The sequence below is a fragment of the Bubalus kerabau genome, chromosome 15 (assembly GCF_029407905.1).
Source record: "Bubalus kerabau isolate K-KA32 ecotype Philippines breed swamp buffalo chromosome 15, PCC_UOA_SB_1v2, whole genome shotgun sequence".
In the NCBI taxonomy this organism is placed as follows: domain Eukaryota; kingdom Metazoa; phylum Chordata; class Mammalia; order Artiodactyla; family Bovidae; genus Bubalus; species Bubalus kerabau.
In genome coordinates this window covers 46,037,050-46,062,675 of record NC_073638.1, presented here as the reverse complement: position 1 = coordinate 46,062,675, position 25,626 = coordinate 46,037,050, and the positions used below count along the sequence as shown (strand labels likewise).

At 42.2% G+C, this 25,626-nt stretch overlaps 2 protein-coding genes and 1 pseudogene across 2 annotated transcripts; 2 read left to right on the top strand and 1 right to left on the bottom strand.

The window, feature by feature from the left end:
* The first annotated feature begins 398 nt into the window (after positions 1-398).
* On the top strand, positions 399-12,694 carry LOC129627753 (olfactory receptor 2AG1-like). The gene is made up of 2 exons (XM_055547282.1): positions 399-542; positions 11,694-12,694. The coding sequence occupies exon 2, from the start codon at positions 11,717-11,719 to the stop codon at positions 12,692-12,694; it is 978 nt and encodes a 325-aa protein (XP_055403257.1). The 5' UTR covers positions 399-542; positions 11,694-11,716.
* A 4,125-nt stretch (positions 12,695-16,819) lies between these two features.
* On the bottom strand, positions 16,820-16,917 carry LOC129629396 (uncharacterized; annotated as a pseudogene).
* A 4,034-nt stretch (positions 16,918-20,951) lies between these two features.
* LOC129628126 (olfactory receptor 2AG1-like) lies at positions 20,952-22,166 on the top strand. Its single transcript, XM_055547559.1, has one exon. The coding sequence runs from the start codon at positions 21,234-21,236 to the stop codon at positions 22,164-22,166; it is 933 nt and encodes a 310-aa protein (XP_055403534.1). The 5' UTR covers positions 20,952-21,233.
* The last annotated feature ends 3,460 nt before the right edge of the window (positions 22,167-25,626 follow it).

Genomic DNA, 25,626 nt, shown 5'->3' with positions numbered 1-25,626 from the left:
AGCACTCTTGGAGGAGGTCGCCATTAACCCCAGCATAGAGCCACCAGAACTTACACAGGACTGGGGAAACAGACTTTTGGAGGGAACAAACAGAACCTAGTGGGCACCAGGACCCAGGAGAAAGGAGCAGTGACCACACAAGAGCCTGACCCAGACTTGCCCATGGGTGCCCAGGAGTCTCTAGTGGAGGCATAGGTCAGCAGTGGCCTGCTGCAGGGTTGGGGGCATGGAGTGTAGCAGAGCGTATATGGGACCTTTTGAAGGAGGTCGCCATTATCTTCACTGCCTCCACCACAGTTTGGCCCCAGGTAAATAACAGGGAAGGAAAACAACCTCACCCATCAATAGAAAATTGGATTAAAGATTTAATGAGCCTGGCCCTGCCCATCTGAATAAGACCCAGTTTCCCCATCAGAACATGGAGGAGCTACTCCACGTTCAAGGTCAGGAGGGGCGGCAGTGAGGAGATACCCCTTGTCCAAGGTAAGGAGCAGTGGCTGCGCTTTGCTGGAGCAGCCGTGAAGAGATACCCCATGTCCAAGGTAAGAGAAACCAAGTAAGATGGTAGGTGTTGTGAGAGGGCATCAGAGGGCAGACACATTGAAACCATAATCAAAGAAAATTAGTCAATCTAATCACACGGACCACAGCCTTGTCTAACTCAACACTAAGCCATGCCCTGTGGGGCCACCCAAGACGGGCCGGTCATGGTGGAGAGATCAGACAGAATGTGGTCCACTGGAGAAGGGAATGGCAAACCACTTCAGTATTCTTGCCTTGAGAACCCCATGAACAGTATAAAAAGGCAAAAGGATAAGATACTGAAAAAGGAACTCCCCAGGTCAGTAGGTGCCCAATATGCTACTGGAGATCAGTGGAGAAATAACTCCAGAAAGAATGAAGGATGGAGCCAAAGCAAAAACAATACCCAGTTGTGGATGTGACTGGTGATAGAAGCAAGGTCCGATGCTGTAAAATGCAATATTGCAAGGAACCTGGAAGGGTCCATGAATCTAGGGTCCATGAATCAAGGCAAATTGGAAGTGGTCAAACAGGAGATGGCAAGAGTGAATGTCGACATTCTAGGAATCAGCGAACTGATATGGACTGGAATGTGTAAATTTAGCTCAGATGACCATTATATCTACTACTGCTGGCAGGAATCCCTTAGAAGAAATGGAGTAGCCATTATGGTCAAAAAAAAAAAGAGTAAAAAATGCAGTATTTGGATGCAATCTCAAAAACGACAGAATGATCTCTGTTCATTTCCAAAGCAAACCATTCAATATCACAGTAATCCAAGTCTATGCCCCAACCAGTAACGCTGAAGAAACAGAATTTGAACGGTTCTATGAAGACCTACAAGACCTTTTAGAACTAACACCCAAAAAAGATGTGTTTTTCATTATAGGGGACTGGAATGCAAAAGTAGGAAGTCAAAAAACACCTGGAGTAACAGGCAAGTTTGGCCTTGGAATATGGAATGAAGCAGGGCAAAGGCTAATAGAGTTTTGCCAAGAGAACGCACTGGTCATAGCAAACACCCTCTTCCAACAACACAAGAGAAGACTCTACACATAGCCATCACCAGATGGTCAAAAACGAAATCAGATTGATTATATTCTTTGCAGCCAAAGATGGAGAAGCTCTATACAGTCAGCAAAAACAAGACCAGGAGCTGACTGTGGCTCAGATCATGAACTCCTTATTGCCAAATTCAGACTGAAATTGAAGAAAGTAGGGAAAACCAATAGACCATTCAGGTATGACCTAAATCAAATCCCTTATGATTATACAGTGGAAGTGAGAAATAGATTTAAGGGCCTAGATCTGATAGATAGAGTGCCTGATGAACTATGGATGGAAGTTCGTGACATGGTACAGGAGACAGGGATCAAGACCATCCCCATGGAAAAGAAATGTGAAAAAGCAAAATGGCGGTCTGGGGAGGCCTTACAAATAGCTGTGAAAAGACGAGAAGTGAAAAGCAAAGGAGAAAAGGAAAGATATAAGCATCTGAATGCAGAGTTCCAAAGAATAGCAAGGAAAGATAAGAAAGCCTTCTTCAGTAATCAATGCAAAGAAATAGAGGAAAACAACAGAATGGGAAGGACTAGTGATCTCTCCAAGAACATTAGCGATACCAAGGGAACATTTCATGCAAAGATGGGCTCGATAAAGAACAGAAATGATATGGACCTGACAGAAGCAGAAGATATTAAGAAGAGGTGGCAAGAATACACAGAAGAACTGTAGAAAAAAGAGCTTCATGACCCAGATAATCACGATGGTGTGATCACTGACCTAGAGCCAGACATCCTGGAATGTGAAGTCAAGTGGGCCTTAGAAAGCATCACTATGAACAAAGCTAGTGGAGGTGATACAATTCCAGTTGAGCTACTTCAAATCCTGAAAGGTGATGCTGTGAAAGTGCTGAACTCAATATGCCAGCAAATTTGGAAACCTCAGCAGTAGCCACAGGACTAGAAAAGGTCAGTTTTCATTCCAATCCCAAAGAAAGGCAACGCCAAAGAATGCTCAAACTGCCACACAGTTGCACTCATCTCACACACTGGTAAAGTAATGCTCAAAATTCTCCAAGCCAGGCTTCAGCAATATGTGAATTGTGCACTTCCAGATGTTCAAGCTGATTTTAGAAAAGGCAAAGGAACCAGAGATCAAATTTCCAACATCTGCTGGATCTTCAAAAAAGCAAGAGAGTTCCAAAAACATCTATTTCTGCTTTATTGACTATGCCAAAGCCTTCGACTGTGTGAATCACAATAAACTGTGGAAAATTCTGAAAGAGATGGGAATACTAGACCACTTGACCTGCCTCTTGAGAAACCTATATGCAGATTAGGAAGCAACAGTTAGAACTGGACATGGAACAATAGACTGGTTCCAAATCAGGAAAGGAGTACGTCAAGGCTGTATATTGTCACCCTGGTTATTTAACTTATACACAGAGTACATCATGAGAAACACTGGGCTGGAAGAAGCCCAAGCTGGAATCAAGATTGCTGGGAGAAGTATCAATAACCTCAGATATGCAGATGACACCACCCTTATGGCAAAAAGTGAAGAGGAACTAAAAAGCCTCTTGATGAAAGTGAAAGAGGAGAGTGAAAAAGTTGGCTTAAACCTCAACATTCAGAAAACGAAGATCATGGCATCTGGTCCCATCACTTCATGGGAAATAGATGGGGAAATAGTGCAAACAGTGGCAGACTTTATTTTTGGGGGGCTCCAAAATCACTGCAGGTGGTGATTGCAGCCATGAAATTAAAAGACGCTTACTCCTTCGAAGGAAAGTTATGACCAACCTAGATAGCATATTGAAAAGCAGAGACATTACTTTGCCAACAAAGGTCCGTCTATTCAAGCACGTGGTTTTCTCAGTGGTCATGTATGGATGTGAGTGTTGGACTGTGAAGAAAGCTGAGCGCCAAAGAATTGATGCTTTTGAACTGTGGTGTTGGAGAAGACTCTTGAGAATCCCTTGGGCTGCAAGGAGATCCAACCAGTCCATTCTAAAGGAGATCAGTGTTGGGTTTTCTTTGAAAGGAATGTTGCTAAAGCTGCAACTCTGGTACTTTGGCCACCTCATGCAAAGAGCTGACTCATTGGAAAAGTCTCTGATGCTGGGAGGGATTGGGAGCAGAAGGAGAAGGGGACGACAGAGGATGAGATGGCTGGTTGGCATCACCAACTCGATGGACATGAGTTTGAGTGAACTCTGGGCGTTGGTGATGGACAGGGAGGCCTGGCGTGCTGCAGTTCATGGGGTGGCAAAGAGTTGGTCACGACTGAGTGACTGATCTGAACTGAACTCTCCCTCAGTCAGTCTCTACCATCAGAAAGCTTCCATAAGCCCCTTATCCTTCTCAATCAGAGGGCAGACAGACTAAAAACCAGAGTCACAGGAAACTAACTAATCTGATCACATGGACCACAGCCTTGTCTAACTCAGTGAAACTATGAGCCATGCCATGTAGCAACACTCAAGACGGATCGTGGTAGAGAGTTCTGACCAAACGTGGTCCACTGGAGAAGGGAATGGCAAACCACTTCAGTGTTCTTGCCTTGAGAACCCCATGAACAGTATGAAAAGGCAAAAGGATAGGACACTGAAAGGTGAACTCCCCAGATTGGTTGGTGCCCTATATGCTATTGGAGATCAGTGGAGAAAAAACTCCAGGAAGAATGAAAAGACAGATCCAGAGCAAAAACAACACTCAGTTGTGGATGTGATGGGTGACAGAAGTAAAGCCTGATGCTGTAAAGAGCAATATTGCATAGGAACCCGGAATGTCAGGTCCATGAATCAAGGCAAATTGGAAGTGGTCAAACAGGAGATGGCAAGAGTGAACGTCAACATAGGAATCAGCAAGCTAAAATGGACTGGAATGGGTGAATTTAACTAAGATGACCATGAATCCTACTGGTGATTCTTGCCTACTACTGTGGACAAGAATCCCTTAGAAGAAACGGAGCGGCCATCACAGTCAACAAAAGAGACGGAAATGCAGTACTTGGATGCAATCTCAAAAACGACAGAATGATCTCTGTTCGTTTCCAAGGCAAACCATTCAGTATCACAATAATACAAGTCTATGCCGGGACCAGTAATGCTGAAGAAGCTGAAGTTGAATGATTCTATGAAGACCTACAAGACCTTCTAGAACTAACACCCCCAAAAGATGTCCTTTTCATTATAGGGGACTGGAATGTAAAAGTAGGAAGGTAAGAAATACCTGGAGTAAGAGGCAAATTTGGCATTGGAGTACAGCATGAAGCAGGGCAAAGGCTAATAGAGTTTTGCCAAGAGAACGCACTGGTCATAGCAAACACCCTCTTCCAACAACACAAGAGAGGACTCTACGTGTGGACCTCACCAGATGGTCAACAATGAAATCAGATTGATTATATTCTTTGCAGCCAAAGATGGAGAAGCTCTATCTAGTCAGCAAAAGTAAGACCGGGAGCTGATGGTGGCTCGGATCATGAACTCCTTATTGCCAAATTCAGACTGAAATTGAAGAAAGTAGGGAAAACCACTAGACCATTCAGGTATGACCTAAATCAAATCCCTTATGATTATATAGTGGAAGTGGCAAATAGATTCAAGGGATTAGATCTGATAGACAGAGTGTCTGAAGAACTATGGATGGGGGCTCGTAACATTGTACAGGAGGCAGGGATCAAGATCATCACCCAAAAAAAGAAGTGCAAAAAGGCAAAATGGTTTTCTGAGGAGGACTTACAAATAGCTGTGAAAAGAAAAAAAAGAGAAAGGCAAAGGAGAAAAGGAAAGATACACCCATTTGAATGCAGAGTTCCAAAGAATAGCAAGGAGGGATACGAAAGACTTCCTCAGTGATCAATGCAAAGAAATAGAGGGTACAATAGAATGGGAAAGACTAGAGATCTCTTCAAGCAAATCAGAGATGCTGAAGGAGGAAACAGAAAGAACAGGTTCCATCTTGAAAGCAGGCCTCCATTTTGAGCCGGACTGTGGAATTTAATCTATATGCCCTGTATCTATGGAAACGACATACAAAATGGATAATCAGAGCCCCCAGGTTGAAGAGCCCCAGGTTGAAGAGCCCCAGGGCTGGTACTGAGAGAGTCATTTCCTAGGCAGATTGATAGGAAATCTAGGGGTCCCCAAGGAGAGAGGGGTCTCCAAATGGAGGAAATAGCCTGCAAGTGTCAGACATTTTTATCTCTCTTAAGCGGCAGGAGGAAACAAACTAACATTTTTTTCCTTCTCTATACAAATTTAAAGAGAGGTTTCTCTTAAAATACTGTGTTGCCATAATGACACCTGGTTTCCCTGAAGTTAGCTATTCTTGAGCCTAGAGATAACCAATGCCTTTTTCTTATGGAAATGTTTGTCTTAAGCCATGCTAATGTACTACGCCTTTACCCCAAACTCGGTCTCCAAGTCGGTTCCGCCTCTTGGCCCAGAACCTACTTGACAAACCAGTATGTTATACTCAGATATTGTTCCCCTAATCTATGTAAATGAAACTATTTGTATGGTGGTCTGCCCTTCTTTAAGATTCAAGTTAGTTATTTTATGGCCCAAGATAAACCATTTGGTGCCATTCTAAATTATAAGACATTCCTTTCTTTCATTAACAGACTGCTAGTGACTATATAACATCCAGCTGAAGACTAGCAAGGGGGTGCTCTTTCTGCCCCCTTCTGATGCCTATGTCAGAAGCTTTCTCTATCTCCTTTATGCTTTAATAAAACTTTATTACACAAAAGCTCTGAGCGATCAAGCCTCGTCTCTGGCCCCGGATTGAATTCTTCTCCTCCGGGCGCCAAGAATCCTGGTGTATTCGCGTGATTCAACAACAACCTTTCAGTACCTAGACTCTCTGTCGCCTAAAATAATACCCTAATTATCTATGTAACCGAATAGAATCATAAATTCATTTATGCTTATTGGGGTATGACCACAGGCCTATTGATAATTGCCCACTGTTAACTACCTGGCTTAAGGCATACGAATCACAGGTTAACTTTGTATCTTTCTTTTCCTTTGTTCAGACTAGTTTCAGAGAATCTGGGGAGGTGGGTTTGAGCCATACACTTAGGGTATATAAGGTTTTCACAAAAACTGGTCAGGGTCCTTGGCTAAGAGGAGACTCTGCCTTAGGCCTGCTGGTATAATAAACTGCACTCCACTATCTGCATTGTCCTTCTAAGTGAGTTTGTTTCCTAGAACGCGTGGCTACAACAATACAAAGAGAACATTTCATGCCAAGATGGGCACAGTAAAGGACAGAAATGGTATGGACCTAACAGAAGCAGATAAAGAAGGCAATGGCACCCCACTCCAGTACTCTTGCCTGGAAAATCCTATGGATGGAGGAGCTTGGTAGGCTGCAGTCCATGGGGTCTCTAAGAATCGGACACGACTGAGCGACTTCACTTTCCCTTTTCACTTTCATGCATTGGAGAAGGAAATGGCAACCCACTCCAGTGTTTTTGCCTGGAGAATCCCAGGGACAGGGGAGCCTGGTGGGCTGCCATCTATGGGGTCGCACAGGGTCAGACACGACTGAAGCGACTTAGCAGCAGCAGCAACAGAAGCAGAAGCAAAAGATATTAAGAACAGGTGGCAAGAATACACAGAAGAACTATATTAAAAAGTTCTTCACGACCCAGATAATCACAATGGTGTGATCACTCACCTAGAGCCAGACTTCTTGGAATGAAAAGTCAAGTGGGCTTTAGGAAGCATCACTGCAAACAAAGCTAGTGGAGGTGATGGAATTCCAGTTGAGCTCTTTCATATCCTAAAAGATGGTGCTGTGAAAGTGCTGCACTCAATATGCCAGCAAATTTGGAAAACTCAGCAGTGGCCAAAGGACTGGAAAAGGTCAGTTTTCATTCCAATCCCAAAGAAAGGCAATGCCAAAGAATGCTCAAACTCCAGCACAACTGCACTTATCTCACACGCTAGCAAAGTAATGCTCAAAATTCTCCAAGCCAGGCTTCAACAGTACGTGAACTGTGCACTTCCAGATGTTCAAGCTGGTTTTAGAAAAGGCAGAGGAACCAGAGATCAAATTGCCAACATCCGCTGGATCATGGAAAAAGCAAGAGAGTTCCAGAAAAATATCTACTTCTGCTTTATTGACTGTGCCAAAGCCTTTGACTGTGTGGATCACAATAAACTGTGGAAAATTCTTCAAGAGATGGGAATACCAGACCACCTGACCTGCCTCCTGCGAAATCTGTATGCAGGTCAGGAAGCAACAGTTAGAACTGGACATGTAATAACAGACTGGTTCCAAATCAGGAAAAGAGTACGTCAAGGCTGTATATTGTCATCCTGCTTATTTAACTACTATGCAGAGTAGATCATGAGAAATGCTGGGCTGGAGGAGGCACAAGCTGGAATCAAGATTGCTGGGAGAAATACCAATAACCTCAGATATGCGGATGACACCAACTTCATGGCACAAAGGGAAGAGGAACTAAAGAGCCTCTTGATGAAAGTGGAAGAGGAGAGTGAAAAAGTTTGCTTAAAACTCAGCATTCAGAAAACTAAGATTGTGGCATCTGGTCCCATCACTTCATGGCAAATAGATGGGGAAACTATGGAAACAGTGAGAGACTATTTTTTTGTGCTCCAAAATCACTGCAAATGGTGACTGCAGCCATAAAATAAAAAGATGCTTACTCCTTGGAAGAAAAGTTATGACCAATCTAGACAGCATATTAAAATGCCGAGTCATTACTTTGCCAGGAAAGATCTGTCTAGTCAAATCTATGGTTTTTTCCAGTAGTCATGTATGGATGTGAGAGTTCGATTATAAAGAAAGCTGAGAGCCGAAGAATTGATGCTTTTGAACTGTGGTGTTGGAGAAGACTCTTGAGAGTCCCTTGGATTGCAAGGAGATCCAACCAGTCCATCCTAAAGGAAATCAGTCCTGAATATTCATTGGAAGGACTGATGCTGAAGCTGTAACTCCAATACTTTGGCCACCTGATGCGAAGAACTGACTCATTTGAAAAGACCCTGATGCCAGGAAAGATTTAATGTGGGAGGAGAAGGGGACGACAGAGGTGGGATGAGATGGTTGGATGGCATCTTGGACTCGATGGACTTGAGTAAACTCCGGGAGAGTTGTTGGTGGACAACTTTTGTAGCCACGCGTTCCGGGAAACAAACTCACTCAGAAGGACAATGCAGATAGTGGAGTGCAGTTTATTACACTGGTGGGCCCAAGGCAGATTCTCCTGTTAGCCAAGGACCCTGACCAGTTTTTGTGAAAACCTTATTATATACTCTAAGTGTACTTGCTCAAACCCACCTCCCCAGATTCCTTGAAACTAGTCTGGACAAGGTAAAAGAGAGATACAATCAAAGTTAACCCATGATTCATGTGTCACAAGACTAGATAAACAGTGGATATTTATCAATAGGCCTGTGGTCATATCCTGATAAACATAATGGAATTTACCACTTTGTTCTGCTACAGAGATAATTAGCATATTCTTTTAGGCAACGGAGAGTCCAAATACAAGTCCTGAGGCTTTTTTATCTGGGGGTCTGGTTTTCCATTGGTATGCCATTTCTGTAGACACTGGGCACAAAGTTCAGAGTCCATTGGGAGGGTGACCATGTGTGTAGCCTAATGTTCGCAGCCTGGTCTAAGATGGAGTCCAGCTCTGTCTGTTTCCTCCTTCAGCTGTATCAATTTATATTCCCACCAACAGTGCAAGAGGGTTACTCTTTCTCCACACCCTCTCTAGCATTTATTGTTTGTAGATATTTTTGATGATTACCATTCTGACTGGTGTGAGTTGATAACCTCATTGTAGTTTTGGTTTGCATTTCTCTAATAATAAGTGATGTTGAATATTTTTTTTTCATGTATTTATTAGCCATCTGTGAGTCTTCTTTGGAGAAATGTCTGTTTAGGTCATCTGCCCACTTTTTGAGTGGATTGTTTGTTTGTCTGATACTGAGCTGCCTGAACTGATTGTCTGTTTTGGAGATTAATCTTTTGTCAGGAGGCCAGGGGAGTGGAGATGGGAAGCAAGATGCTATAGATGCCCCCAAAACCCGCCTTAAATTTGCTGCAGAGGACTGGTGACCATGAAAGTGACCTTTGCTTCCTGCTCAGTTCAGTCAGTAGTTTGGAAATGCACCATCAGTGCCTGCCTTAGGTGACATAGAAACCCGGGGCCTCCAAGCTCATTTAGTGAGAGAAGAGTGCAGGGAGACAGGACCAGGAAACAGGCCCAAAGGGGTTGATTCCCACCCTGTGTCCTGGACCAACATTTCCAGGGGAGGTCATTTCAGCTGAGAGGCTAAGTCCTTCTGAACACAGGGGTAGAATAGAGTAGAGAAGTGGGGTCATGGGTGAGGAAACCAAGCAGCCTCCCCCAGGAGCTTAGTGTTGGCTCCAGAGACAGTGAGGTCAGTCATTGCAGTGTCTTCTTTGAACAGCCATTCTAATTAATATCTACTTCCTCCAGATTCCCACTGCTTTCATTTTTCTCCCACTCCCCAGCAAGAGTAAATGAAAGTCTGAGCATTGGTACCCACCAACCCAGTCAGACAAATGCTCCAGAGCTAGATGGGCCTCCTACTTGGGGAACTGTGTGAGAGAAGCAGCTTCTTGTAATTCTCCACAGGCATGAGAACAGGAAAGCTATCTTCTTGTTTCATAGAAACTCTCCAAGAACTGTATTGATGTTCTTTCTGCATTTTTTGCTTTTCCAGAGAAGACATCCAGAAGAATTGAAGGAACAGAATAAGCCTGACACCTACCTTGGTCAGATACCTCAGACTTCTAACTCAACTTAGCAAAAAACTAACTGAATATTGCTAGAAAGTGTCTATCTTCCTTCTCCATTTCTACTGGAACTTCCTTGACTCAGACTATCTCCAGGCCAGACCGTGTGCTCAGGAAGCTGGCTTCCCACAGTAAGGGTGTTGTCTCACTTCCAGGAAAGTGTGCAGCTTCTAGGAATGCTGAGTTGAGAGATGGAGCCCAGTGCACACATAAGAACTTCAGCTACTCTGACTTCCAAGTTCTATGTTGCTTTGGTCTGTACCCCTTCCCAAACTCCTATATTCTTGGTTTTCTAAACATGAAGAGGAATTGGTGAATCTGACAGTCTGCTGTAAGATTCTAAGTTATATCCCAGACCAGGGTATCTGCTTCCTGCTGGAAGCCTCAGGACCTGTTTTTAAACTCCATAGACTTTGCTGACCTTTGATAAAAGTGTTGGCACCTACATTACAATAAATGCCTCCAAAGGAACATTTAAGAGTAGATGAAAGGTCTGTGATATGCCATAATACCTTTTACCATCAAAATTCTGTGGACCTTGTAGAGGTTGATGGCAATTAGTGAAACGTCAAAATATAGGACACAATAGAGGAAAGTGATTTTTAGAAATATGCTTCACTGTGTTCAAAACTGGACTTATCTACCCAGTTCCCATGCTGAGCGACACAGATTCCTGTCATTCTTAGGTGCCTGGCTCTCTGTTTTCTCCCTGAGATTGGGTGCAACACTCCAAGAGCCATTTCCAGATCCAGAGCTCTTCTCCTTCTGTGTGGCCATTCAATCCAGTGTGGATACCCTAGCCCTGTCAAAGGGAGAATGGGGATCTGAGTCTAAGCAAAAGTGAGAAGGTAGGATGAATAACACAAGTTATGTGGAGAAGTATATTGAGGTGCGTTATTGAAATCACATTTCCCTGCCTGTTTCAGAAAATCAAAAAAAAAAAAGACTTATGCAGAACACTGACTGGGTATATAAATTATTGATTAACATTCTACTTAAAACATAGGTACCATAAAAAATCAGGAGCATGTGTAGTAGAATATTTCTTTATTGTTGTGAAAGAGATGATTTGACTTTCTAGGGAGATACATGTTCAGGTTTGATGTCCTGAATAATCCTCATGTGGTTATCTCTTAATGTTTAGCTCTTATAGTAATGTTTATTCTCCAATTAGATGGGCTTTTTGTTTATCAAGATATAATTTAAAAAGTCAGAAACTGAGAGATTAAGAGAAAAAATCAGTTACCAGTGGGAAAGGCATCATCTCACTGGATTCATGTTGGCCATCCTATGGGAACTCTGATGGTATAAAACTATGAGACTATCATGACAAAAATTCACCAAGGATCCATTTGTTTCCAGGCAACTAAAGAAACAACACAAGAATGGAGCCTTGGAACTCCACCCTGGGAAGTGGCTTCATATTGATGGGGATTCTGAACGACAGTGGGTCTCCTGAGCTGCTCTGTGCTACAATCACGGTCCTGTACACGCTGGCCCTCACCAGCAATGGTCTGCTGCTCGTGGCCATCACAATGGATGCCCAGCTCCATGTGCCCATGTACCTCCTGCTCAGGCAGCTCTCTCTCATGGACCTCCTCTTCACATCTGTTGTCGCTCCCAAGGCCATTGTGGATTTTCTGCTCAGTGAAAACACCATCTCCTTTGGGGGCTGTGCCCTTCAGGTGTTCCTGGTACTGACCCTCGGTGGTGGAGAGGACCTCCTACTGGCCTTCATGGCCTATGACAGGTATGTGGCCATTTGTCATCCTCTGAACTACATGGTCCTCATGAGGCCGAGGGTCTGCTGGCTCATGGTGGCCACACCCTGGGTCCTGGCATTCCTGAATGCTTTAGGTCATACTGTGTATATCATGCACTTCTCTTTCTGCATGTCCCGGGAGATCAGCCACCTGCTCTGTGAGATCCCACCTCTGTTGAAGTTGGCCTGTGCAGATACTTCCAGATATGAACTCATGGTGTATGTGATGGGTGTGACCTTTCTGATTCCCTCTTTTGTTGCTATACTTGTCTCCTATTCAGTAATCCTACTTACTGTGCTCCACATGCCTTCAAGTGAAGGGAGACAGAAAGCTCTGGTCACCTGCTCTTCCCACCTGACTGTGGTCGGGATGTTCTATGGAGCTGCCACATTCATGTATGTTCTGCCCAGTTCCCTGCACAGCCCCAAGCAAGACAACATCATCTCTGTCTTCTACACGATGGTCACGCCAGCCCTGAACCCCCTTATCTACAGCCTGAGGAATAAAGAGGTCATGGGGGCCTTGAGAAGGGTCCTACAAAAATACATGCTGCGGACACACTCCAGACACAGTTACAAAATAGACATGGTAGGGGGCTAAGTTTCAGTCAATATCATGTATCAGTCATCAATAGCAGTAGATTTAGTCTGAGCAAACTCCAATAGCCTCTTAAAATCAGAGGAAGACTTCTTTTGTTTGAACAAGATTCTTAGATTGTTGCAGGAATAAGAATCCTCAGAAGATATACTGGACTTCTTGTCTGTTATGTAGCTGTTGTTCAAATAATTATTTTGAAAGAAGAACCTGTTTGTGTCTATGCATCTACTTCAGTTTCAAGGGACAGTTTTTGTTGAGATAATGGAAAAATCCAAATGGGAAAATTTAATAGTGACTTAATTTAAAATTAAAAGATAGAAACCAATAAAACTGAATGTAGAATTCCTCAATTTGAAATTAGGGTTAGAGATACAGCCATAGATACACCTATTGTTATATTGCTTGAATTTTTTAAATATGTAGTTTATATATATACGGAAAATTTTCAAAACATCGAGACAATTGTGAAGTGAGTATATGTATATCTCTGTGTCCACATGAAAGGAGGGATATATATATATATATTCTAGCTACCTTAAATATGCCTTATTTCTGTGATTTGATTTATCAGTGTGGGAATATTTTGGACAAATCTGGTAACTTCAGTCTATTCAGTTAAGAGGTGACAAAGTACTCCTGCTCACATCATTGGAATTATTTTTGTGGATATGGCTTTGTAAAGATTCAGAAATATTTTTTTTTACAGAACTATCTTAAATTACTTAATCTATTAAGATCAACCATAATGCAAAGGCAAAAGCTAATCTATGACACTATAATCCAAGTTCATTATAAAAACAGAAAATTTAGAAAGAAGCAAAAATCACCTATAAAGTTTCAGTTCAGTTCAGTCGCTCAGTCGTGTCTGACTCTTCGAGACCTCATGGACTGCACCACACCAGGCCTCCCTGTCCATCACCAACTCCTGGAGTTTACTCAAACTCATGTCCATTAAGTTGGTGATGCCATCCAACCATCTCATCCTCTGTCATCCCCTTCTCCTGCCATCAATGTTTCCCAGCATCATGGGTCTTTTCAAATGAGTCTGTTCGTCAGGTGGCCAAGGTATTGGAGCTTCAGCTTCAGCATCAGTCCTTCCAATGAATAGTCAGGACTGATTTCCTTTAGGATGGACTGGTTGGATCCCCTTGCAGTCCAAGGGACTCTCAAGTTTGGCATTCACTTTTTTGGGTTATTCATACATGCAGTTTACCAAATAGTTCTGTACACGTTGGTTAAGGTCTTGCTTTATTGTCATTTAAAATTTGGTGAAGCTTCTTCTTGTGAAGAGGGAACACTATAGGGTAGGGGTGGAGAGAAGAGGAGGAGGGAGGGAGGGGGTCAGAGTGCCGAGTGTAATCTCTGCTGTCAGTTTATCATCTGTGAACATTAAATTGAATCATTTGTGTCTCAGTTTGCTCATCTGAAAAGTGGTGATAATAATAGGATTTATGATAACTTCATGATGTTTTGTAGGGACTTGAATAAGATAATTACACACTTAGACCAGAGCCTGGCAAATAGTGCTTAATATGTGTTAGCTGTTATATGAATAACTAGTAAATAGTCTTGATAAATGATCAATCTAAATGACTATGTAGTATCATCATTTGAATCCTATATAATGTATTTAGGGATTTGCTTACATTTAATTTTGTTCCCCCAAATTTTCTTACTATGGTAGGTCAAATTTTTAGAAGTGAAATTACTGGATATAGGCAAAAAAAAAAAAAAACAACAATTTTAATTCTTTACAAAGAGCCAGAGCTGACTGCTTCTGAGAAAGCTGGAAACTGTTTGCATACTGGCTAGCATTGTGTGGGAGTGCCTGCCTCACTGTATTCTTTCTAGGGCTGTCTCATCATATGAACTCTTTGCTAATTTAAACATATCAATGAAAATGTAACAGATGTTTTCATTTATATTACTTACTTGGTTTTATTTTAACTCTTTATTTTAGCTATTTATAGACAAAGGTCCCCAACAATTTGACAGTTATTCATGTTCCAACATTTATTTTTAGTTTGTTATGTAGATATGTAGTGGAATCTGTTGGATAAAGAAGTGCTACAATATTTATGTAGTTTCATATATTCATATTTTCCTTTGTATTTTTAAGGTAATTGTGCCATTACAATTTCCATTTTTTGTTCAGAGAAATTTGCATATTTCTCTTAGATCTCTTTAATAATCTCACAAGTGACATTAGCTTTAATTTCTCTGCAGTTATTTTGGTACATGATGGATGGTGAAACTTTAAGTTAATATGTTTCTAAATAGCTGATTTTACTTTTAGCTTCCTTAATAACTTTCTCCTATCATGGCTCTTCTCACTATTATTTACAACCCCTTGACTATAAACTCTTTTTTTAGAAGTAGAGCAGTAGGGAGTATTTCTGGGTATGTTTTCTAGTTTCTGTGTTTTGTAAGGGGTATCCTTTCCCGTATTTCCTCATATTTCTTAAAGTTTTGTCATCTGTTTATTCCTCCTGATGAACTTTTGAGTCATCTGCTAAATGTCTAAAAAATCCTATTAGTATATTAATTGCAATTGTATGTAACTCATACACTGATTTGGAAATAATGTCTTTTTGCAATACTCAGTCTTAAATTCCAGGGACATAGTATCCTATTGCCATATCCTAATAAATCTGTTATTCTTTTTAAAAATGCCCTTGACTCTTAGCTTATGACTTTGCATCACTGAGAAAAGAGGTGTCATATAGGACTCCCTCACCTTCCAATACCACATTTACCAGCCCATCTGCACATAGAGTTTTTTCTTTCAAAAGAGCCCATCATATTCTCTAGGTCCATCAACATTGCTATATAAGTGGTAAAATTGCTTTTTTTATGACTAGTATTCCATTGTCAAATAAAAAGAGGCCATCAGTGGCCAGATCCTCCGATGGTACTCTTCAGCCAGGCTCTCTCACTTCTCAAAGATACTGGTCTTGGAATTTCCTGCTTCCCTCTGTATCATCTCCCTCCTTACAAGAACATTTACTACAGGTTAAACAAATGCTCCAGTATCTCCCATTTTAAAGAGGCTCCCCCTTCCATTTCTCAGAGAATTTCTTAGAGCAAACATTCTTGAAAGACTTAACTGTACCTATAGCTTCTGATCCCTTTCTACCATTCACGATTCATGCCACCATAATCAGGCTGCCCTCACTCAATCCCTCAGCACTAGAGTAGTGCTTGTCAAACAGTGACAGAGGTGTACGACTCATCTGTCTGACAAAGAAATGACTGTTTATATATTTTATAAAATGTGAATTTTAATACCATTACTAATGATTACCAATGAGCCTAAAAGGGCATAGAGATTAACAGCTACATTCCATAGAAGATACAATAAATCTTTATAATCTACATATCTCAGAAAGACTTTAAACAATTTTAAGAATATTTCCAGAATTGCTAAATAGTCAGGATTTAACTCATTAATTTTCAGTTTCCAACTCTATGTGTGTGTGTATGTGTGTGTCCCCAAATGACTTTCTGTCTTGAATTGCACATCCTTGTTTACTTGCCTAAATGACCCTGCTCATTACCCCAAACTCTTCTTTTTTCTTTAAATGCTAATACCAGGATGATTGCTTTACAATGTTGTGTTGATTTCTGCCATACATCAGCATGAGTCAGCCATAGATTTACACATGTCCCTTCCCTCTTGCCACCTGCCACCCCATCCCATCCCTCTAGGTTGTCACAGAACACTGGACTGAACTCCCTGTGTCATACAGCAAATTCCCACCGGCTGTCTATTTCACCTGTGGTAATGTATGTTTCAATACTACTCTCTCAACTCGCCCTACCCTCTCCTTCCCCCACTGTGCTCTATGTCTGCATCTCTATTACTGCCCTACAAATATTAATAGGTTCATCAGTACCATTTTTCTAGATACCATATATATGTGTTCATATACAACATTTGTTTTTCTCCTTCTGACTTACTTCACTCTGTATAACAGGCTCCAGGTTTATCCTTCTCACTAGTACTGACTCAAATTCCTGTGTATGGCTGATATTTCACTGTATTAGTATATATGTACTACACCTTCTTTATCCATTTATGTAGGTTGCTTCCATGTCCTGGCAGTTGTGAATAGTATTGCAATGAACAAAAATTTTGAACACTTCATGAATCTTTTGTCACAGGGACCACACTAATCTTTTCTGTGTTGTTCCAATTTCAGTATATGTGCTGCCAAAGTAAGCACTTTTCTTCACTTTTAATCAGAATTTAAAGACTTTCTATTTTATCGCTTAACAGAATGAAAAATGAGAATAAAATTGGGAATGAAAATGGATTCGTCACAATGGAAAAGAGTTCCTTATCAACTTAATGCACTTATCATAAGTGAGCAAGCTCGCTACAAGGTACTTACCCAAGTGGATAGCAACTTCTGTTTACTCAAAAACTTATATGTGAATATTTAGAATGACTTTTTCCACAAACAACAGAAACTGGAAACAACACGAATGTCCTTTAACTGGTGAATGGATAAACAAATTATGATACACCCAGACGACTGAACACTGCTCAGCAAAAAGTGGTAACAGAATAATAGCAGAATTTGGATGAATCTCAAACATATTATGTTAAGTGAAAGGAGCTAGACTCAAAATATCTGAAACCATTCATATAACATGCAGAAAAACACGAAAATAGGAGCAACAGTTAACAGATCAGAGAGTTGGCAAGAGTTTGGGTGAGGGTGGGATATGAATACCCAGGGCAACAGAGAATTTACAGAGTCAATACAACTTCTCTATCTTGATTTTGATGTGGTTATATACTATATATATTTGTCAAAACCTGTAAAATATGTACTAAAAATGGTGAGCTTTCCTGTATGAAAGTTGTTCCTTAATAAAAATGAAAAAATGTGGGAAATAATAATTGGAGATAAATATATATGAAGTTTTTAATATTCTCCTTTGACAGCCTTCTTTAAGTACCAGTGGAAAAATTCCCCTGCCATCTCTTGATTTTTGTCAAGAATTTCAATTGTACTATTTTGAAATACAAATATATTTATTATTGGTCAGTTAAAATTAGCAACACATTTCTTGAGTCAGTTTCCGTGTTCACTATTGCTTCCTGTGTTGTAAACATCCCTAGGCATCACACTTTTTCTTGCTGAAATTATTTTATTGGGCATCTTTGGTGGTAAAGTCTTGTGCTTCTGTTTGTAATTTGTTCTCACTCTCTAGTGATACTTTATCTGTGCATAGAGAGAACTCTAAGTGGGGGCAGTTATGTTCCCTCATTGCTTTTGAAGTTGTTTATTTCTTGTCTGATTACTGGCAGTGAAAATTCCACTATCTTCTGTCTGTATCTGTCTTTGTCCGTGGGAAATCTGTCATTTTTCTCTGAGAACATTTAAAAGATTTTCATTAACACTAACATTCTCCAACTTCAGTACTGTCTCTATTTCTTTTTGTGGCTCCTGCTCAATATTCACAGAGTTTCATAGTTTCTCTTCAGCTGTTACTGGTGGCAGACAGTAATAACACCAAACACACATACTTATGTAGAGGATACAACAGATAGCCAGAGGTGGCTCAGACGGTAAAGAATGCACCTGCAATGCAGGAGACCTGGGTTTGAATCCTGGGTTGGGAAGATCCCCTGGAGACGGGAACAGCTACCTTCTCTAATATTCTGGCCTGGAGAATTCTGGCTTTGATTGCAATTCCCCCAGGCCTGGGTCACAGACAGTTGGACACGACTGAGTGACTTTCACACAAAGGTCAATGAAGGGAAGACCTGATAATTACAGACTTCACAGAGCACAGTCATATTGATTTAAATAGTCCAGTCTAAGAGGATGATGAGAGAGGCCAGGGTTATGGAGGTGAGAAGCTACATTTCACAGATGCCCTAAGACCCACCTTAAATCTGGGGTAGAGGGCTGGCTGACCATGAAAGGGACCTTTGCTTCCTGCTCAGTTCTGTCAGTAATTTGGAAACAGGCCGTCAGTGCCTCCCTTAGGTGACATAGAAACCCAGGGCCTCCAAGCTCATTTAGTGAGAGAAGAGTGCAGGGATACAGGACCAGGAAACAGGCCCAAAGGGATTCATTACCATCCTGTTTCTACAACCAGCTTTTCTAGGGGAGACCATTTCTGCTGAGAAGTTAGGCTACGTCCCTCTAAACACAGGGGTAGATTATAGGGGGTGCGGTTTTGAGATGAGGAAACTGGGCAGCCTCCCCCAGGACAGGCCCTGGCTCTGTGTTGGCCCCAGGGACAATGAGATCAGTCATTACTGGGTCTCCTCTGAGCAGCCCTTCTAATATCTACTTCCTCCCGATTCCCACTGCTTTCAATTTTTCTCCCAGACCCCAGCAAGAGTAGCATCAGTACCCATGAACTTTGTCTGACAAATGCATCATAGCTAATGAGCCTCTTACTTGAGGAGCTGTGTGACAGAAGCACACAGCTTCTGAATTAGAAGTTTCTCCTAATTCTCTACAGGCTTGAGAAGAGGTAAGCCGTATTCTCGTTCCATAGAAACTTCCAAGGCCCAAGGACTCAGTTAGCTCTCTATCTGTAAGTGCCACATTTCCAGAGCACATCTGCAGAGGAACTGAAGGAACAGGAGTCCTGTACTTCTCTTGGTCAGACTCCTCAGACTTCTAACCCAACTTAGCCAAAATTTTACAAATTGAATACTGCTGGAAAGGCCTTATCTTCCTTCTCTTCATAAAAAACTTACTTTACTTTATTTTATGCATTCAACTTCTTTGCCTGCACTGTAGAGCATGTGGGATCTTGGTCCCCAGACCAGGGCTTGAACCCTCGCTCCCTGCAGTAGTAGTGCAGAGTCTTAGCCACTGGACCACCAGGGAAGCCCCCTTCCTTCTCCTTTTCTCCTGGATCTTCCTTGACCCTCAAACAGTCCCCTGGGTAGTCTGTGTGGTCAATCAGCTGGGTTTCTCAACCACCTGAGGTAAGAATATTGGCTCACTTTCAGGGGACAGCCTCTTAAAAGATGAAGCCCAGTGCAGACCTAAGAGCTTCAGCTACTCTGTCTTCTAGGATCTCTGGTGATGGGCTCTAAACCTCACCCCAACTCCCTCTATTCTTGGCTTTCTAAACATGAAGAGGAATCAGTGAGGACTGACGGAAGATTCTATGCTACATCCCAGGCCAGGGTATCTACTTCCTGGTGAAAGCATAAGGACCTGTCTTCAGACCCCATGTACTTTTTCTGGCTTCTGATAAATGTATTTACACTTAGATTATAATAAATGCCCCCAAAGGAACTTTAAAAAGCACCTGATAGGTCTATCACATGCTCTAACACCGTTTTACCATTAAAATCCTGTAAACCCCATAAGGACTAATAGAAACCAGTAAATGTCAAATCTGTGACACAGTAGAGGGAAATGACTTAGAGAAATGTGTTTCACTTACACATTCCTATGTTCGGGGTTGGATTTATCTGCCCAGTTCCTAAGATGCATGAGGCTGATTTCTGTCAACCTCAGATCCCTGTCTCTTTGATTTTCTCCCTGAGATTGGGTACCACACCCAAGAGCAGCTTCCAGAACAGGAACTCATATTCCTCCTCTTTGTGGCTCCTCAGTGGTGTGTGGATACCCTGGCCCTGCAGGAGGGAGAATGGGGATCTGGATAAGGTGCAAGAGAGAAAAGCTAGGATTGTTGAGCCTGATTACAGCATACAACACAAATTCTTTTGCTTCTGACATCTTTTACCACTTCTGCCCAAAACAACCTGAATTTCTTGACTAGGTCTTTATTTTTTATCATATTTCTCAGTAATTTCAGGCTGACATTTTATCATAACCTATTTTAAAAAAAAACTCCTTTTTTACTTGCATTGATCCTAAAGGTTTAGCTCTAATAGTGACAGTACCTCAAACTCAACAATCTCTAGTTGCAGACAGTCTATAACCCCTTCCCTCTTGGGCTTATAGAGAGTGAAAGCCTGGTCCAGTGAACCAAGTTGGACATACTTTATCTCTTCTAATGAGGCTGTGACTACAGTTTTGAATGCTGTAAGCAAAGTGAACATAAGTTATTTGGGGAAGTATATTGAGGTGCTTTATTGAAATCACATTTCTGTACCTGTTTTAGTATTACATTTTCAAAATAGGCCTATGCAGAACAGACTGGGTATGTAGATCATTTGATTAAACATTATACTTAAAACCTAAGTACCAGAAAAATCAGAAGCCTGGATGTCAGAATATTGCTTTATTGTTATGAGAGAGGTGATTTGATCTTTCTGGGGAGATATATATTTAGGTTTTAGATCCTGAATAATATTCTCATCTAGTGACCTCTTACTGTTTATCTATTACTGTGATGCTTATTCTCCAACTAGATGGGTTCTTTTTAGCAAGATATAAAGAGTCACAAATTGAGAGATCAAGAGGAAAAATCAGTTACCATTGGATTGGCCATCCTACAGGGCCTCTGATGTTACAAAACTATGGACCCATCATAACAAAAATTCACCAAGAATCTACTTGGTTCTAGGCAACTAAAGAAATAACACAGAATGGAGCACTGGAACTCCACCTTGGGAAGTGGCTTCATATTGTTGGGGATTCTGAATAACAGTGGGTTTCCTGGGCTGCTCGGTGCCACAGTCTCAGTCCTGTACACGCTGGCCCTCACCAGCAATGGTCTGCTGCTCCTGGTCATCACAATGGATGCCCGGCTCCACGTGCCCATGTACCTCCTGCTCAGGCAGCTCTCTCTCATGGACCTCCTCTTCACATCTGTTGTCACTCCCAAGGCCATTGTGGATTTTCTGCTCAGTGAAAACACCATCTCCTTTGGGGGCTGTGCCCTTCAGATGTTCCTGGCACTGACCCTGGGTGGTGCAGAGGACCTCCTACTGGCCTTCATGGCCTATGACAGGTATGTGGCCATTTGTCATCCTCTGAACTACATGGTCCTCATGAGGCCGAGGGTCTGCTGGCTCATGGTGGCCACTCCCTGGGTCCTGGCTTCCCTAAATGCATTATGTCATACCCTGTATACCATGCACTTCCCTTTCTGCAGGTCCCGGAAAATCAACCACCTACTCTGTGAGATTCCACCTCTATTGAGGTTGGCCTGTGAAGATGCCTCTAGATATGAACTCATGTTGTATGTGACTGGTGTGACCTTCCTGATTCCACCTCTTGTTGCTATCCTTGCCTCCTACACACTAATCCTACTTACTGTGCTCCACATGCCCTCAAATGCAGGGAGGCAGAAAGCCCTGGTCACCTGCTCTTCCCACCTGACTGTGGTCGGGATGTTCTATGGAGCTGCCACATTCATGTATGTTCTGCCCAGTTCCCTGCACAGCCCCAAGCAAAACAACATCATCTCTGTCTTCTACACGATGGTCACCCCAGCCCTGAACCCCCTCATCTACAGCCTGAGGAATAAAGAGGTTATGGGGGCCTTGAGGAGGGTCCTACGAAAATATATGCTATGAACACACTTCACCATCTTGGGAGAGCTTACATTTTGACACCAAAATTCATTCCTCCTCAAAGTCAGACGTTTTTCTGCTAAAAATGAAATACTCATGGCAAAAGCACCATAGTGGAGAGTATATCTTTTAATAGGAAAATGAAGAATGTAGCTTTACTTGTCAAATGTTATTTTAAATTGTCTTTCTGTGAAATAATTTCTGAGATATGTATCAGACTGTATTTATGTAATTATTCACTTATTTATTTTTACTGAATTATAGTTGGTTTACAATGTTGTATTGATTTTCTCTATACAGCAAAGTGACTCAGTTATACATACATACATATATATATATATATATATATTCATTTATATATTCTTTTCCATTATGGCTTATCTCAGGATATTGGATATAACTTCCTCTGCTATACAGTAAGACCTTGTTTATTCATTCTGTATGTAATGGTTTGATTTGCTAACCCCAAACTCCTAGTCTATCCCTCCTCCTCCTTCCCTCTTCCTTGGCAACCAGAAGTCTGTTGTCAATGTCTGTGAGTCTGTTTCTATTTTGTAAGTAGGTTCCTTTGTGTTATACTTTAGATTCCACATATATGTGATAGCCTATGGTATTCTTCTTTCTCTTTCTGACTTACTTCACTTGGCCTGATGATCTCTATTTTCATCCGTGTTCCTGTTGTGCGCTTGTGCTTGGCTGCTCAGTCATAGCCAACTCTTTGTGACCCTTTGGACTGTAGCCCACCAGGCTCCTCTGTCTGTGGTATCTTTCAGGCAACAACACTGGAGTGGGTTGCCACCTGCCTTCTCCAGGGGATCTTCCTGACCCAGGGATTGAACTCATGTCTCCAAAAGTGAAAGTGTTAGTCACTCAGTCACGTTCAACTCTTTGTGACCCCATGAACTGTGTAGTTCAACCAGGCTCCTCTGTCCATAGAATTCTCCAGGCAAGAATAATGGAGTGGGTTCAGTTCAGTTCATTTCAGTCACTCAGTCGTGTCCGACTCTTTGCTACCCCATGAATCACAGCACGCCAGGCCTCCCTGTCCATCACCAACTCCCAGAATTCACTCAAACTCACACCCATTGAGTCGGTGGTGCTGTCCAGCCATCTCATCCTCTGTCATCCCCTTCTCCTCCTGCCCCCAATTCCTCCCAGCATCAGATTCTTTTCCAATGAGTCAACTCTTTGCATAAGGTGGCCAAAGTATTGGAGTTGCAGTTTTAGCATCAGTCCTTCCAAAGAACACCCAGGACTGATCTCCTTTAGAATGGACTGATTGGATCTCCTTGCAGTCCAAGGGACTCTCAAGAGTCTTCTCCAGCACCACAGTTCAAAAGAGCTCAGCTTTCTTCACAGTCCAACTTTCACATCCATACATGACCACTGTAAAAACCATAGCCTTGACTAGACGGACCTTTGTTGGCAAGGTAATGTCTCTGCTTTTGAATATGGTATCTAGGTTGGTCATAACTTTCCTTCCAAGGAGTAAGCGCCTTTTAATTCCATGGCTGCAATCACCATCTATAGTGATTGTGGAGCCTCAAAAAGCAAAGTCTGAAACTGTTTCTACTGTTTCCCCAACTATTTCCCAAGAAGTGATTGGACCAGATGCCATGATCTTCGTTTTCTGAATGTTGAGCTTTAAGCCAACTTTTTCACTCTCCTTTTTCACTTTCATCAAGAGGCTTTTTAGCTCCTCTTCACTTTGCCATAAGGGTGGTGTCAACTGCATATCTAAGTTATTGATATTTCTCCTGGCAATCTTGATTCCAGCTTGTGCTTCTTCCACCCCAGCGTTTCTCATTATGTACTCTGCCTAGAAGTTAAATAAGCAGGGTGCCAATATACAGCCTTGACGTACTCCTTTCCTGATTTGGAACCAGTCTATTGTTCCATGTCCAGTTCTAACTGTTGCTTCCTGACCTGCATATAGGTTTCTCAAGAGGCAGGTCAGCTGGTCTGGTATTCCCATCTCTTTCAGAATTTTCCACAGTTGATTGTGATCCACACAGTCAAAGGCTTTGGCATAGTCAATAAAGCAGAAATAGATGTTTTTCTGGAACTCTCTTGCTTTTACCATGATCCAGCAGATGTTGGCAATTTGATCTCTGGTTCCTCTGCCTTTTCTAAAACCAGCTTAAACATCTGGAAGTTCACGGTTCACGTATTGCTGAAGCCTCACTTGTAGAATTTTGAGCATTACTTTACTAGCGTGTGAGATGAGTGCAATTGTGCAGTAGTGTGAGCATTCTTTGGCATTACCTTTCTTTGGGATTGGAATGAAAACTGACCTTTTCCAGTCCTTTGGCCACTGCTGAGTTTTCCAAATTTGCTGGCATATTGAGTGCAGCACTTTCACAGCATCATCTTTCAGGATTTGGAATAGCTCAACTGGAATTCCATCACCTCCACTAGCTTTGTTCGTAGCCATTCCCTACTCCAGGGGATCTTCCTGACCCAGGGAACAAACCCAGTCCCCTGCATTGCAGGCAGATTCTTTACCATCTGAGCCATCAGTGAAGCCCCCATCTTCCTATAACCACCCTTTTAAGAAGGTCGCTGCTGCTGCTGCTAAGTCGCTTCAGTCGTGTCCAAATCTGTGCGACTCCATAGATGGAAGCCCACCAGGCTCCCCTGTCCCTGGGATTCTCCAGGCAAGAGTACTGGAGTGGGTTGCCATTTTCTTCTCCAATGCGTGAAAGTGAAAAGTGAATGGGAAGTCGTTCAGTCGTGTCTGACTCTTCGTGACCCTATGGACTGCAGCCTACTAGGCTCCGCCGTCCACAGGATTTTCCAGGCAAGAGTACTGGAGTGGGGTGCCATTGCCTTCTCCGTTAAGAAGGTTAGTGGGTCTAAAATTTGTTCAAAACTCAAGGTCCTTGTCCCTGCTATATGGTCTTTGCTTAGGTTTCCCAGTTGAATTTTCTTTTTGGGGACCTTAACTTGGTTCAGTATGGACTCCTGCAAGTCAGAGGTCCTGTCCCAAGTTTTCAAAAACTCCACTCCCCATTTAACACTGTAGTTAATTGGGAAAACAAAGAGTGAATTTTAAATACAATATGATCAAATAACAAATGTTGGAGAGGGTGTGGAGAAAAGAGAACACTTGGACAATGTTGGTGGGAATGTAGTTAGTGTAGCCACTATAGGAAACAGTATCAGATCAGATCAGTCGCTCTGTCGTGTCTGACTCTTTGCCACCCCATGAATCGCAGCACACCAGGGCTCCCTGTCCAACATTCAACTCCCGGAGTTCACCCAGATTCATGTCCATCAAGTCAGTGATGCCATCTAGCCATCTCATCCTCTGTCGTCCCCTTCTTCTTCTGCTCCCAATCCCTCCCAGCATCAGAGTCTTTTCCAATGAGTCAACTCTTCTCATGAGGTGGCCAAAGTACTGGAGTTTCAGCTTTAGCATCATTCCTTCCAGAGAAATCCCAGGGCTGATCTCCTTCAGAAT

Coding starts and splice junctions, on each gene's coding strand:
- LOC129627753 (XM_055547282.1), top strand. CDS start 11,717: ATGGAGCCTTGGAACTCCACCCTGGGAAGTGGCTTCATATTGATGGGG.
- LOC129628126 (XM_055547559.1), top strand. CDS start 21,234: ATGGAGCACTGGAACTCCACCTTGGGAAGTGGCTTCATATTGTTGGGG.